This window comes from Lacerta agilis, chromosome 7, assembly GCF_009819535.1.
Source record: "Lacerta agilis isolate rLacAgi1 chromosome 7, rLacAgi1.pri, whole genome shotgun sequence".
Classification (NCBI taxonomy): Eukaryota; Metazoa; Chordata; class Lepidosauria; order Squamata; family Lacertidae; genus Lacerta; species Lacerta agilis.
Window position 1 is genome coordinate 85847727 of NC_046318.1, and position 15081 is coordinate 85862807.

Here is a 15081-nt window from a genome sequence, read left to right on the forward strand (position 1 = left end):
GGGAATGGAGCCCAGGGACTTGGGCTAAGACTCCCGGCTCCTGACAGGCGAGAATGGAGACAACTCCCGGCTCCCCGACTGGCAAGATGGATGTGACTCCTGCTCCTGGCTGCAAAAGATGGAGACCACACCCGGCTCTTGGCTGGCAAGGGAGAAGGCCCCTGGCTCTTCTCAAGCGAGGAAAGAGACCCCTGGCTCTTGCTTGGCGACGAAGGAGACCCCTGGCTCTTGCTTGGCGACGAAGGAGACCCCTGGCTCTTGCTTGGCGACGAAGGAGACCCCTGGCTCTTGCTTGGTGATGAAGGAGACCCCTGGCTCTTGCTTGGCGACGGAGACCCCTGGCTCTTGCTTGGTGAGGGGGACTCCTTGAAGACGACACTCTAGGCACACAATGCATGGTCGCCCAGGTGAGGCACAGGGGAGGACACCTGCGTACCCCACTCCTTTCCTCCTCACCTCACTTGCACCTCGTGTCCCCATCTCCAAAATGCCTCCCGCCAGCCAGTGAACGGCACAAGGACAACAGACCACCCCAGCACCTGCCAATGTCCACCTCAGGGGGACTCACCAGCCCCTCCTGCACCGGAGCTCAAAGACATAGAATTACACACACACTGGGTGGGTCGTTTCTTTTACAAGGGAGGAGGAGATTCTCCCTTCTGCTGGGCTCTGGGGTGGGTGTTAGAACTCCAGCAAAGCTGAGTGTAGGAAGATTCTGGACGGATAAAACAAAGTCCTTCTTCACGCACCACAGAGCTAAACTGTGGAAACTCCCCCTCATGAGGCAATGATGGCCAGCAACCTGTTCATTTCAGTGGTTGGATTGGAAGTCCCTTTGGGTTGCCTTGGGCCAGGATAAAGCTTTGGTCAGGGTGCTGAGCGAGGGCATCCCACCACTTGCAGCCGCCCAGGGAGGCGGGAGGCAGCGGCAGCAGCAGCACAGGGGAGCGAAGGCGGGCCCCCTCGTTACCTTCTCGCTCTTGATGGGCTCCGCAGGAAAACTGGGGGTTGAGGAGAGTTGCGAAGGGGGTGAGGCGGAGGCACCCCTTTCGGACTCTTTGATTGCATCCAAGTCTTTAGTCAACTGAAGGCAAGGAAAGGAGGAGCTCGGGTTAACTTTGCAGGCCCAACTCAGAAGGGTCTTTTGCCTGGCACCTAAAGATATGTAAGGAAGGCACCAGGTGGGGAGCCACCACAGAAGAGGCCCTCCTGCAATAAAACATGTCTCTCCTGTATTGGTCTCTACAGCCACCGCAGGCGCCGTTAACTCTCCAGCGGTTTGACTTTACCCCTGAAGAACAGACTCTTCCATGGTCTTCCAAGAGAGATGGAGGCAACACACTAGCTGGCCATGGAAGTGTCCTCATCACAGCCTCCCAAAATACTGTGCCGGGATGCAGAGATGCAACTAAGCGATGGGGCCCTCTAAACTAACGGGTGGGCCAGTCCTCTCACTCCCCACCCCCACTGTGTGTGTTTGTGAGCTGGCTTGGGCTGGAAGCTGGAACCCCGGAGACCTGCTTGCTCTGTGCTGGATCCATAGCTGAGACTGATGAAGAAGCAAACTCCGCCGGGTGTGGATGCTGCGAGCCCCTCCACCCGATGCTCAGATTGCATGGATGTGTGAGTGGAACCATCTCTCCAAAAGACCCAGGTCCAATCCTTCACAGCATCTCAAGCCCAAAGGGCCTTATGCCCAAATAGCCCAGATCTATTTAAAAGACTCTGAGGAAGACCCTGCAGAGAGAGGAGCTGCTGCCAGCCAGAGAAGATAGCTCTGGGCTGGACAGACTCAGTTTAAGGTGGCAGCTTCTACTGCGCCCACAACTTCTGGGATCGGGAGGGCACAAATTTTAAACAACAGATTTTGTGTGTGCCCGTCTGTCAGTCCGTGTGCTTCCTGCTTCCTGCTTCCATGCCCCCCTGCCCGCCCCCCGCACTCTGGCGCTCTGGAATCTCACCGTTGCCCGGCGAATCTTGACCTTGCTGCTCCTGGTGTCCATGCCAGAGAACATGAGGGCTGGGGAGGACGTCTTGAGCTGGGGGGGAGATTTCTCCACTGCGTCCAAGGGAGGGCTAGAGCTGGGCTCCGGAACCTCCTCAGGGGCTGTCACCACTGGCGAGGGCGCCGGACGGGGCAACCTCCTCCTCTTCTCGGCATGGGGGTATCTTGCCCTTTTTGTCGTGCCAAACTGGAGACAAGAGGGGCACTCTCAGTCCTCTGCCCCTGCCCCAGCCTCTTCCCCACTCCAGCTGCCCCGCCAGACCCTCACCTGCTCACTCTTGCTCCTTTCACTCCAAAAAGCGGGAATCTCACTGGAGGAACCGGGGATAAAGCTTCTTTGGCTTCTTTGACTTCCGACACAGACGGGGGCTGTTGAGAGGGACCGCCAGGGGCTCTCCGCTGCAGGGGGGGGCTGGTGTCCTGTGGGGTAGGCGGGAGGAAGGGGGTCTCTTTCCGAGGCAGGAGGATCAGGTCTCTCGCAAAACCAAGATGGCGCCACACAGTCGCCCCAAGGTGCCACCTTCGACAAGGACCATTGGCATCGCCTCAGGCGACCCTAAAGGACGCAAAAGGCTTTGGCAAGCCCTGGCGGAAAGGCTGAAGCTCAGCCTCAGGGCCGTGTCAACCCTGGTGGCTCCAAAGGCATCTCCTCGCCAAGGGAAACTGAGGAAGGGCCAATGGGAGTCGCCTTTGGCTCAGAGCCACCGGTGAGAGGGCAGAGACCCCAGGCAGGGAGACCACATGGCTTCTGGGGCAGACCAGTTACCTCCAACGTCTCGGGGCCTTGCAGGGAAATGGGTGGAGGGAAGCAGCCCAGGAACATGCCGTCTGGCGCATAGAGCTCCGATATGGACTTGCCCGGCACATGACTTCCAGCACCTCATCGGCATTGAAGGTGTCCTCCTCCGGGATCTGGGAGGAGAGAAAAGGCGGGAGGGAGGGGGAGGGGAGGGGAGGGGAGACATATAAATGCAGCCCAACTGGATGAACATGCAAAATTACCCCCCCCCCCAATCTCTCTTGCATGGCTCTGCAGAAGAGATGCTCAAAGGAGCCCTTCTGGCTGCCCTCCTGTCACCCTTCCATCCAAGGCAGGGAGGGGCTGCAGGACCTCCTCCAAGGAGACCCCCTTGCCTGGAAGGTGCCCCTTACCTGCCACCATCTCTGAGTCCCTTTGACCCCCCAGCCTAGTTAAGCAGCCCAGCCTCACCTCAATGTTGGGTTGCGGCTTGTAGAATATCCGCAGGTATTTCTCAAAGGCCTCTTCCTTCATTTCCTTGGTGGGCCGCAATTTCTTGGTCACGCTTACTTTCCCCTTCTGGACCAGCTCCAGATCCTGGTTCCTGTCGGTCAACTGGGAGAGTCCCTGCAAGAGGGTGGGGGCTCAAGGCATCTCTGCCCCTTTCTCCTCCCTCCCCTGCTCTGCCCCCATGGTCAGAGAGCCCCTGGCCCAGTCAGGTTCAGCCCCCTCCCCTTCTGCTCCCCTCCAGACACGCTGCCAGGCTGTTGAGAAGCCTCTCCCCCTCGCAGCCTTCTTCCCCCTGATCTTTGCTCTCCCCTGAACCCTCATTTCCATCTCGCCAACGCCTCTTGTGAAACATCGCAGACGGGACTCCAGGGCCGCTTCCCCCGTGCTGAGTGGCGCATGGCTCTTGTGGAGCTGGCCTGGGCACCAGCGAGGGCACTGCTGCCATTTGAAGCGGCTCCGGTCTTCTCAGGGGGAGTGGCAGGACTTACCTCCGTCCTGGCGTGCATGTCGCGGAGCACCCCGGATTCCTGCAAGGCCATCCTGCGGGCTCCAGGCACAGGGGACCTGCGTGGGGAGAGGGGGGGGACACCAGAGGCAGCTTGTCATCCTGACTTTGGACTCCCTCCCCGGCCTCTCCCCAGGGAGGCTCAGCTGCTCCTCTGTCCTAAAACACCCCTGCTTACAAGAGCCTCTTTGCCCCTGGAACTGCCTCCCCAAACAGAATCACATAATTGTAGAGCTGGAAGGGACCCGAGGGTCATCCAGCCCAACCCCCTGCAATGCAGGAATCTTTCTCTCTGCCCTATCCCTTCTAAAACCAGCCTTTCTATGGAGCCTTTGCCACAACACCTCGAGCTCCTGCAGCCCCCCCCCCCCGCACACTGCAGCTAAGCCTACGCAGGGATTGACAAAACAAACGCTCTGATTCCTCTGTTTCTTCCCTGCCTCCATTTCCTTTCCCCTCCTAAAATGACAGAACGTAAAGTCCTTGGGGCAGGGACCTGTTATTTTGCCCCTATGTGCATGGATAGCGCTAGATCAATAGGTGTCCTTCACTGCAGAAGAGCCTCATCTCAGCAGCCCTGCTAAGGGGCACCAGAGCGAGGGAAGGAGGCAGCCAGGTGCTGTGCCCCTGGCGCTGGGTGCTCAGCGAGACAGCTGCTTTCCGGAATCTTACTCGGTCTCCTCCAAGGGCGGGTCCTGCTTCAGCCGCCGGGACGTTCTCCTTGACGAGAGCCTCAAAGTGGGAATCGCTGATGGGGAGAGGGATGCCCTCCAGGGGCTCCAGGAACCTGGCGCACAGCAGCTGCAAGAGACAGGAAGGGTCGTCCCAGGGCACAGCTCCACAGCCATCCCCAGCAAAGAGCACGGGGGCAGCAGCGGGGAGCCTGGGCGGATGGCCTGCTCCCCCCCCCAAGGGACGCCAGACGCCCCACCTTCATCCTGTAGTGGTTGGGCAGGTACTTGTTGTGGTGGATGAGGAAGACGTGTCTCTCCAGCCCCACCAGCAGGTCCCCCCAGTGGTTGGCAAAGGCCAGGCACTCCGGGATGGTGTTCATCTTCAGGTGCCTGCAGGGCGGGGGGGGGGGGAGTGAGCTTGGCTTCCAAGGACCCTCCCCACAAGCCCCACAAGCCCCGGTTGGGCAGCCCAGAGCAGAGGGATTAGCACAGACTCTCTGCCGTGGGTGGAAACATTAAAACCATAAGGTGCATGGAGGCTGCCTTAAGCTCTGCTTTAAAACCCAAGCAAAACATTCGGTCGCCTGAAAGGTAGATACGAATATAAAGTCTCATTGGAGGTTTGTGAGCAGAGGCCGGAGGGCCACCTGCCAGGGCTCCTTCAGCTGGGAATCCTGCATTGTGGGGGGTTGGGATGGATGACCCGGGGGGCCCCTTCCAACTCTACAGTTCTAAACAGAAACAAGAAATGGATGGAACAGGAAAATTAAAGGGAAGGTGGGAGAGGAATTTTGAGAGCAGCAGCAATGGGAACTCTAACGCTGGTGGGGAAGCGAAGGAGGAGGAGGGGTTGTCTGCAGACATTTTCTTTTGAAGCTTCGGGTGTCGGGAGAGGCGTTGGGGATGCCGACAGAGCAAACTTCCAACGCCTCCAAAACAATCAGGAGGCACCACCCTGCCCTGCAAGCAAAGCAGGCACCCCTGTGTAGGACACGACACAGAGCGGGCTTGCTCCGAATCAAGCCTGCTGGATCCCCATGGGACTTGCTCTCAACTGAGTGGGTGCCAGACTGGGGATGGTCCCTCGGCGCCTCCAGGTGAAGCTGGGACAGAGCCCTGCTCAAAGCCTGCCAGAGCCATTGCCACCAGTCAGTGTAGACCAGGGTTTCCCAAACTTGGGTCCCCAGCTGGTTTTGTACTACAGTTCACACCATCCCTGATCTCTGGTCCTGCAAGCTTGGCATGATGGGCATTGTAGTCCGACGACAGCTGGAGACCCATGTCTGGGGAGACCCTGGTGTGGATGTGGATGGAGGAACCTGTGGCCTGCAGCTTCCGATGCCCCTATGCCAGCTCACCCTATGCCAACAGACATAGAATCGCAGAGCTGGAGGGGCTCCCCAAGGGCCATCTAGCCCAGCCTCCTGCAATGCAGGAATGGCAGCTAAAGCATCCTGGACAGATGCCCCCCAGCCTCTGCTTAAAGGGCACCTGCTTTCCAGTGCTAGGTGCAAAAGCTGGAAGAGGAGGAGAGAGCCCCATTGGGAGCAGGAGGCTGCCCCAGCCCACAGGACATCCCCATTCCCCATTCAGAATCCGGCCCGTCAGTCACCGCAGCAGCCTGTTCTCGATGTCCCAGATCTTCACAGATCCGTCTCTGCTGGATGAGGCGACGAGCTTCAGGTTGGGGCAGCAGCAGAGGCCTGGGGGGAGGGAGGCAGTGAGGGGGCGGCAGCTGTGAGACAGGAGAGCTGAGCCCCCCTCCCCCCCCCGCCTGGCCTTTGTGCCCTCCCGGCTCCTGCGCACCTGTGATGTTGTCCTGGGCGTCGTCTTCGGGTTTGTGCTCCAAGCGCGTCTGCTTCATCAGGTTGTAGTAGACGACGCTATAGGTGGCCGTCTGGGGGTCCTGGAAGGCCACCGCCAGCGTCTCCCCCAGGGAGCACAGGTGCAAGGCGGGGGAGGCACAGGAGAAGCTCAGGAGCGGGACCAGGCACTCCGTGGTGTAGGGGAAGACGCGCCACATCTTCACCGTGCGGTCGTTACCTGCCCCGGGGGCAAGGAGAGGCACAGGGTCAGCCCCAGTGGAGGAAGCGCCTCCTTCTTGCCCCCCCCCTGTGTCCCTGGGTTGGTTTCTGCAGGTCTACACCGTGTTATTGTCTTGAGTTTGGAGGGGCTGGTCTGCATGATGCCTGAGTCCCTTCTAACCAGGGGGGCTGGTTCCAGCAAGGATTCTAAAAATCTAGTTACAGGTAGGTAGCCACCTGATTCTTCGATTCTGAAGAAGTGTGCATGCACACGAAAGCTCATACCAATAACAAACTTAGTTGGTCTCTAAGGTGCTACTGGAAGGATTTTTTCCTAAAAATCTAATGGAGAATTCCACTGTTGAACTTGTCACAGAATTTTGCTGCAGCCACTTAGAATCGCTGTTTTTTTTCCATGTATAAGACTAGGGTTTTTTTCCAAAAAAATAATGTCAAAAGTTAGGGGACGTCTTATACACCTAATTTATCTCCAGCCATTTTCTTAAATCTGAGTCCCCAAAATAGGGGGCGTCTTATAAACGGAAAAATACGGTATATATCTTTAGTAAATGCATTTATTCTCTCTATAAGAGCTATGTGTCAACGAATGGTTTGATTCTCGTATCCCTGTATTTCTATCAGCCTCTGGACTGCTAAATTCCTGGCCCCTTCAGTAGTACTGAAGGGCACAGATCGTTAGGACATTTAGGCTACAAGCTGTACCATCCTTGTAGTGGGGCAGGAGAGCTGAAAACATTGCCAATATACAGTACCATATTTACGCGAATCTAGTGTGCCATCAAATCCAATCTGCACCTCAATTTTCAAAACCTTGAAACCCCAAAAGTATTTTCTGGCGAATGTAAATTTGCCATCAAATCTAGTGTGCACCCTAATATTTGTGATGTGAAAGGTGAGCATTACACTTGAGTAAACGTGGTATTTCACATTTGGCAACCAAGGTGCCCCTTGGGTTTCAGATAGCGCATGGGCAGGTGAGTCCAAAAAGCCCGAGACACAAATATTCACGGCGCTCTAGCAGCTCTGGTGGCTCATTGACCAGAAGCGAAGTATTTAGCATTAACTCTGGAAGGGGGGACTCAATTCTGACCAAAGTAAGTCTCCTAGAGCCACATTTACATCCGGAGGCTTCCATGAATTTGCATCGTCCTCTTTTGAAGGCATCCAAGTTGTTCAGGGTCTCCTGGGGGAGGGAGCTCCAGAGCTGGACCACTGAAGGACCTTTTATGAACTTCAAAGGCACCAAGTATAGAGGACAGAAGGGGATTCATCCCCCGCAATATTTGTGGGTAGGGGGTCTGAGCTCCCCCCCCCTATTGCCGCCGGGCAGCACTTGCGTGCCGGGGGGGGGGGGATGCATGGAGGGTGAAGATCACACTCTGCACACCCCATCCCTGATATTTGGGTTTGCCTAACCAGAGGACAAATCAGCCCCGAGTGCTCACTGGAAGGACAGATCGTAAAGCTGAGGCTCCAAGACTTTGGCCACCTCATGAGAAGAGAAGACTCCCTAGAAAAGACCCTGATGTTGGGAAAGATGGAGGGCACAAGGAGAAGGGGACGACAGAGGATGAGATGGTTGGACAGGGTTCTTGAAGCGACTAGCATGAGTTTGGCCAAACTGCGGGAGGCGGTGGAGGATAGGGGTGCCTGGCGTGCTCTGGTCCGTGGGGTCATGAAGAGTCGGACATGACTGAACGACTGAACAACAACCACCACCAGAGGACTCACCTGCTGAAATGATACACATCTGAGTGGGGTATTCAGCCAAGGCTGTGACCGCTTGGGAGCCGTGAGCCTCCACCTTGTACCGGTTTCGGGTCAGAAACCACTCCACGACGGTGAGGAAGCCCGTTTTGTGCCCCAAAATTAGCAGGAACCTGGGAGGGGGGAGGGGAAGAGAGAAGGGTCCTTTGATAAGCATGTTCAGGCAGATATGCACGGTGGAATGGCAGCTTCGGGGGTGGGGAGGATTTGCCCAATCTGGATGCAGTAAAAGTAAAGAAAAAGGTTTGCACAAGGACAAATTCAAAAAGAGAATTTTGCTGCAACTTGAGTTGACTTTATAGATTTCGTGAGTATAGCCAAACCTGGCAATCTTCTTGCACCAGCGCTTTGAACTGTGTGCTTGGCATCACCTTCCTAACCCCCCCCCCCAGGTTCTTGGGTGAACTAGGCTCACCTGTGGAAAAAATAACACCCTTGTGCCACTTAGCAGTTCTTTAGTTATATGAATAGTCTAAGGTTTCATTCTTGTTCTCCCTTCAAGCCACCTCAAAGCATTATTTATTTTAAGACTTTGCATGATATTTTTGTTCTGTTTCGTTTTTTTATCTGCATCATGACTTGGTGTAGATATTTCTTGTAGCTTGATTAGTTTGTCATATTCTTTCATGATTTTATATGTTGACTCAACACCAAATCAGTGATTGTGCATGTTTCTAATGTGGAAATTCCAGTTTGAGTGTTTTACAGCTCCTGCTTTTGAAATGTGATGTTTGTTGTTCTTATTGTTAAAATATTAATAAGAAATACAGTATTAAACTCCCCAAATAAAATAGTGGGGGGGGGGGGTGGAGGAAAAGGCAGGCAGACATGGGAATGTAAAACATGGGATTCAAGCACATGGAAAAGCCGTGTCTGTTGTGGTCTGCTGTGTGTCAGGAGGAGAGCCCAGGTGCCTTGGCCCTTCCAGCAGAGCGGGGAGCCTGGCCACTGCTAGGCAGGGCAGACTCTGGTTTTCAGCATCCCATGTGCCAGGACCCCTGGAGCTCCTGCTACTGGGAATTTAGGATTGGAGTTGCAAGGGAAGCTTTTACTATTTGATGAATTATTGTATTTTAATGTTTTGCTGGAATTCACCCGGATTGGCTGGGGAAACCCAGCCAGATGGGCGGGGTGTAAATAATAAATGGTTGTTGTTGTTGTTGTTGTTGTTGTTGTTGTTGTTGTTGTTGTTGTTGTTGTTGTTGTTGTTGTTCACCCTGCAGGGCTCTTCTGAGGGTCTGCAGACGAGTGTGTGGGCTGCCTTTACACAACAAATTAACTCATAATAAGGGAACGTTGACTAGCAACTGCATTGCTGCACCCCAGGCAGGATGCAGGAGCATAGCTGTCAACCTTCCCTTTTTTGCAGTGGGAAACGGGGCTGGAATAAGGGAATTTCCCGCAAAAAGGGGGAAAGTTGACAGCTATGTGCAGGAGGAGTTGGGAGGGAGGGTGGCAGAAGCACCTACCGGAGAGTAAGATCCACTGGCAGCGGAGGAGATGAGAGGGGCTTCTCTTGAGTCCCGCCTCGTTCATCTCACCCGCTTTACCTGTTTTTATCCGGGAGTTTCAGCCACTGCTTCTTGTAGCCCTTGCAATCCAGCACGTCCAGCCACTGGGAATAGGCCTTCTCCGGGTCCAACACATGGCTGTAGACCACGAGGCAGCAGGGGGCAGACGCCCAGGTGCGGGCCGGCAGGGTCTTCCTGATGGGCATGGGGTCCTGGGCGCTGTTGGCCCACAGCACGGCGCCATCCTCCATCAGCACAAAGAGGGTCTCCCGGGGCAGGCAGTACGCCACGTCCAGGCCCTGGCGGGGGCTGTCCAGAAAGAGGATGGAGATGATGACTCCGCTCTGAGCATCCACCATCCGCACGGTGGAGTCCTGGCAGATGCAGAGGGCGCGGACGGGGAAGTTGCCCAGGGCCTCCAGGTTGACGCAGCAGATGTGCCGGATGGGGCACCCCACGGGCGTGTACAGCGAGTAGAGCTTGTTGATCTTCCAGAGGGTCAGAGACGAGCCGGAGATGGAGACGACGTGAGAAAGGGTCACGGCCTTCAGGGTCTCCACGGGCTCCGATAAATGGACCTGGTCCACCTGGTCAATGGTGTTGAGGTTCCAGGTTCGGATGGTGCCGTCCTGGGAGGCAGAGAAGATGAGGGGCCTCTGAGGGTAGATGGTCACAGCGACGACCGGACCTGGTGGCACAAGGCGGGGGGGGGGGAGGACAAGAGGGAGGCTCAAAGGGGGCCACGGCCAGTCACAGCTACGTGGGGATGGAGACAGGAGAGGATTGATGCCTTCACGCATCTTCAGAAGAGCTGCAGGAAGGAGAAAAGGCTCCACCTGGTCCTGCCTTGAGCTCTTTGTTCTCCTTACAACCCAGTGCTAATTCATATAGCTAGATGTTTTGGCCAGGATAGGTATTCAGTTGTCCAACAGTGACTCAGCAGACCTTATAAAAGACCTAGAGACATTCAACATCAACAGCTGCTAGGCACCCTTATGCCTTTTAGCAGCTGCGTGCTAGGCAGAAATTCAACAGGTTCAGCCTCCCATCGTTGTCTTTTCACGTTGGGGAAAACTCCCCCATTGACTTTCTGGCCATAAAACTGTAGGAGAAGAGTGGCCATTGCAGCCACGGCTGCCCCCATGACGATGAGGCATCCCTCTTGGACACGCCACTCCTGCGAGGGAGGCAGGAGCCAGAGGTGCTGCGAATGCGTCCCTGCTCTCAGCCTAAGGGGGAGAGAGGCATCGGTCTCTTGCCAAAGGCCTTCCTGGCGTCTGGGGCGGGGAGAGGGATTCTTCAGTTGCCCTTATCTCCGCATCCTGGCTGAGAGTGACGCACCCCCGCTCACCCGTGTGGCCCACAAAGACCGTCTGAATGTGCCAGTTCTTGTCCCAGACCTTGATGGTTGTGTCCCGTGAGGCCGTGATAGCGCAGCTGATCACTTCGCAGTAGGTGATGTCTGTGATCGCCCTGAGAGAGAAGACCAAGGAGAGCAGCCCAGGGTTAAGTCAGATCCTTCTTGCACTGCGTGGTCTCCAGGATCCCTTCCAACTCGACCATTCTATGATCTTTTGCTTCCATGGCCCTCCACTTCCCAAAGCAGCTCAGCCAGGTGGCTCCAGGGTATTAGCGGCAGGACACAAACCAAGAGCTGCCCCCTTTCCAGAGCCCCAGAGTTCAGTGACCACCACCACAACTTGTGGGAGAGAATTCTGGACGTTTGTTGTGCTTTGTGCACGAAGAGACGTTCTCTCTCTCTCTCTCCCATCTCTTCAGGATCTACTTCCCATTGGCTTCCTTGGATAAATGAACCCCCTCCCTCCCTCCCTCCTCAAGTCCCAAGTTTGGTTGCAAGTTGCTTTGGGTTGCCCTGGGCAAGATAAGGTGACTAACAAATTTAAGAAATAATAAAAAGAAATAATTCTGGGGCCAACAAGGACAAGTGGAAGTGCTTCTCAGTTATGGGACTGGGGTTGGGGTCAATCTAGCCGCAACCTGAGTGGTGCGCAGTGGAAAATTCCACTGGGGCATTCTGAAGCTCTCTAAGCACGTTAATAATTAACTGATGATGTTCTCTGATCTTACAGGTGAGTCTTTAACCTTAGGTCACATGATTAAGGTATTCAGTTGCAAATTTGCCATTTTGAAAGAGAGTTGCCTTTTGGATCTGGGAGGAGGAGGTGTAAATTACCCTCTCCGGGAACTGTATAGACTCAGGCTGGATCCAGGCTCATGCAAAGTATGGAATAAACAGAGCTTAGTTTTTTGCAGATTTTAATTATGTTATATATTTAAGAAGAAGAACCTGTGCTTGAATATGCATACGCTTTATACAACTTTCTGGAGGTACCATTCTTTTGTACCTGATTTTGAAGTAGTTCTGGTTAGTGAAGCTTTGAATCTGATTTATGGGTCTGGACAATTTGTATTCCAACAGAATTTTGTTTTTATGCATCTGCTCGCTTCAAGCTGCACAATACTAATATCTGCAATAATTATCTCCCTTAGTGGGTTGTGCAAGCCATTGCTCCGAATGAAGCTTTTTATAGAGTGGGGGGGGGCCCCCCACTGGAAATGAATTTACGGAACCAAGGAGGTGGCCGACCAGAAAAGTTTGGGAACCGCTGCCTGAAATAGTCCAAGATGGAACAAGAAGGAACCTGCCCCAGCTCTGCCCCCAAGAGAGCAGCACTGAAAGCCCATCCTTCCATGGGGGCACCCTGTTCCCAGTGGGGGCCTCTCTCCTTGCTGGGAGGCTGGTTCTCTGCCCGGGAGGAGCCTCACCTGCTGTGGAGCTCCTTCTTGGAAGAGAGGAGTTTCCCATTGGAGATATCCCAGGACGCAGCGCCAGTCACGCTGGAGGCAAAGCAGCGCTGGGGCTGGAAGCTGCTGGTGTCCAGGGCGATATGGGTGAAGACGTCTCCGGGCCCCAGGCCCTCGCTCAGGATGATGCGGCACTGCAGGCTTCGGCAGCCGTAGCGGAAGTCCCAGATGGTCAGGTTCCCTTCCCCCGCGGTCACGATCCGGTTCAGGTTCTCGCTGTAGATCCCGCATCGGATAGGCATGGCAGAGCGGACCTGGGAGAGCAGCTGGAAGCCGGAGTCCAGGACATGGAGGCCGCCCTCGTCCCAAGCCACAAACTGGTTGACCAGGGAGGCGTACAGGATTCCCGCCATGGGGGCAGGGGCCCTCAGGCAGCTCTTGTAGGAGCCGTCCTCCTTCAAGAAGTGCAGCTTGTTCTCCGAGTCGAGCACCACAAAGCGATTCTCGTGCAAATCGTACGTCACGTAGCGCACGGGGCTGCCCAAGACTGAGCGACTCAGGTGCTGTAGGCCGTGGCTCAGGTGGATGGCCTTCAAGTCCTCCTTCTTCATCTGCAAGAGGAAGACGAAGGAAAGGCAGCGTTGGCCCCGCCACCACCAAGAGCATCGGGCCGAGTGGCGCGCTCTCTGCATGTGCTTATTCCAAGGGGTTGGACTGGATGATCCTCGGGTCCCTTCCAACTCTACCATGTTATGATTCCTTTTCTGGAAGTTTCATGGGAGCTGCTCGTTCCTTGGGCATGGGCAGAGGCCCCCAGGAGGGCACTAGGGGCTCAGGCCAGTGGCAGAGGAAGGGGGGGTGCAGGGGGTGCAGCCAGCCCCAGGTGTCATCACTGGGGGAGGGGGGTTGACAAAAAAAATGGGCTCACGAAACTTTTTAGGAGTGACTAAGTGGTGGCTTAGACACCTGCAGGTTCTGCGCTGCCTGAAACGGCAGTGTGGGACTTGCGCCTGCCCACTGCCTCTCCCTCAGGCAGGGCACCACAGGACGCAGCACATAGTTTTAAAAATGGAATTCACTCCCAAAAGATGGCGTCATGGTCACCTACTTAGATTTCTTTAAAAGGGGATTTGCCACATCCCTGAAGAAAAAGGCGAGCAAAAGCTACTCGCCTTAACAGCAGTGTTTTACTGCCGCCTGTCGGAGGCAGAACATGCCTCTGAATGCCAGTTGCTGGGAATCCCAGATGAGGAGAGGAGAGCCCTGAGGCACTTGGGTTTTCTCAAGGGCTCACCTGGGCATCTTGTTGGCCCCTGATATTCAGAGCACATTTGCAGGGAGCAGGAAGAGAAGAGTTTGAAGAAGAGTTTGGATTTGATATCCCGCTTTATCACTACCCGAAGGAGTCTCAAAGCGGCTAACATTCTCCTTTCCCTTCCTCCCCCACAACAAACACTCTGTGAGGTGAGTGGGGCTGAGAGACTTCAGAGAAGTGTGACTAGCCCAAGGTCACCCAGCAGCTGCATGTGGAGGAGTGGAGACGCGAACCCGGTTCCCCAGATTACAAGTCTACCGCTCTTAACCACTACACCACACTGGCTCTCAGGAATAAGAGAGGAATAAGGTACCAATGGATAACCATTCAAGGCCCTGGATGTTCCCTTCCACAAGAGGGTTCAGGGTGGCCCCCTCCAAAAGCCTGTTTGCAATGTCAGGAAATATCTCTGGGACACCTGAAGCAGCAGGAGGATACTTGAGACAGGTGCATGGCGCCATTTTCTGAGCAGGTCCGAGCGGCTGGTGCCCTGGCACCTCTCCTCTCTTGATGCCCAGGTGCTGAGGATTTCATTGAGATGCAGCTGGCACACCTGGATCTCCCGGACCAGACCGCCTTCTCCCACAATATATGTACCATGTCCAGAGCGCGGCGGAGGTGTTTCTGGAGTTTGGTCCAGTGCTGGTACGCCTTGCTTGGCTGCGCCCTGGGTACCGGCTGTGGCTCATTCGGCTTCTCCTCCTCTGCTTCCACCTCCTTCATATTTTCGATTGGCTCTGAGCACAGGCGCAGCCGCTTCCTTCGCCCTCCACGAGTGGCTGTTGGAGGAAGGTGGGAGCCGATAAGATGGCACAAGTCACCCATCGATTCCCCCCCCCCACCCCTGTGAGATGCTGTTTCGTTTCCCCTTTTTACAGGAGGTACTCATTTGTACCCATTTGTCTCTGGGTCTCCCCCTCCCCACACAAGCCCCCGAGAGCATCACCCCTCGGGGACCACTCCTGGCTACGCTCAGTGGCATGATGAGGATGGTGAACACACCCAGGGGCAGGGTCTGGACCCCCCAGGGTTGCTATAAACACCACACCCACCCCAATGCCACCCTGCTTACAGCTTCTGCCTTCCGCCTCCATCGTCCCTGTAAGTTCTGCCTTTTTCCAGACAGAAGACTCCTCGCATCAGGGGAGAACGAAGCAGCTCATCCACACAGAGGATGCAGAAGGGCAAAGGGAACCAAACGCCTTCTTAGAACCTGCAAAGCTGGACTTGGAACCAGCTTTCAA

At 55.3% G+C, this 15081-nt stretch overlaps 1 protein-coding gene across 1 annotated transcript in view; it reads right to left on the minus strand.

The window, feature by feature from the left end:
- The window catches only part of WDR97 (WD repeat domain 97), a 29265-nt gene extending 14790 nt beyond the window's left edge, over positions 1–14475 (minus strand). Inside the window, 17 exon segments of the mRNA XM_033156176.1 lie at positions 132–380; positions 971–1084; positions 1962–2192; positions 2772–2860; positions 2863–2917; positions 3216–3413; positions 3791–3818; positions 4432–4469; positions 4471–4560; positions 4691–4823; positions 6046–6136; positions 6240–6476; positions 8210–8358; positions 9796–10444; positions 11108–11229; positions 12544–13133; positions 14435–14475. Of these exon segments, the coding sequence (XP_033012067.1) occupies positions 132–380; positions 971–1084; positions 1962–2192; positions 2772–2860; positions 2863–2917; positions 3216–3413; positions 3791–3818; positions 4432–4469; positions 4471–4560; positions 4691–4823; positions 6046–6136; positions 6240–6476; positions 8210–8358; positions 9796–10444; positions 11108–11229; positions 12544–13133; positions 14435–14437 (3066 nt within the window). The 5' untranslated portion in view covers positions 14438–14475.
- Positions 14476–15081: the final 606 nt, after the last annotated feature.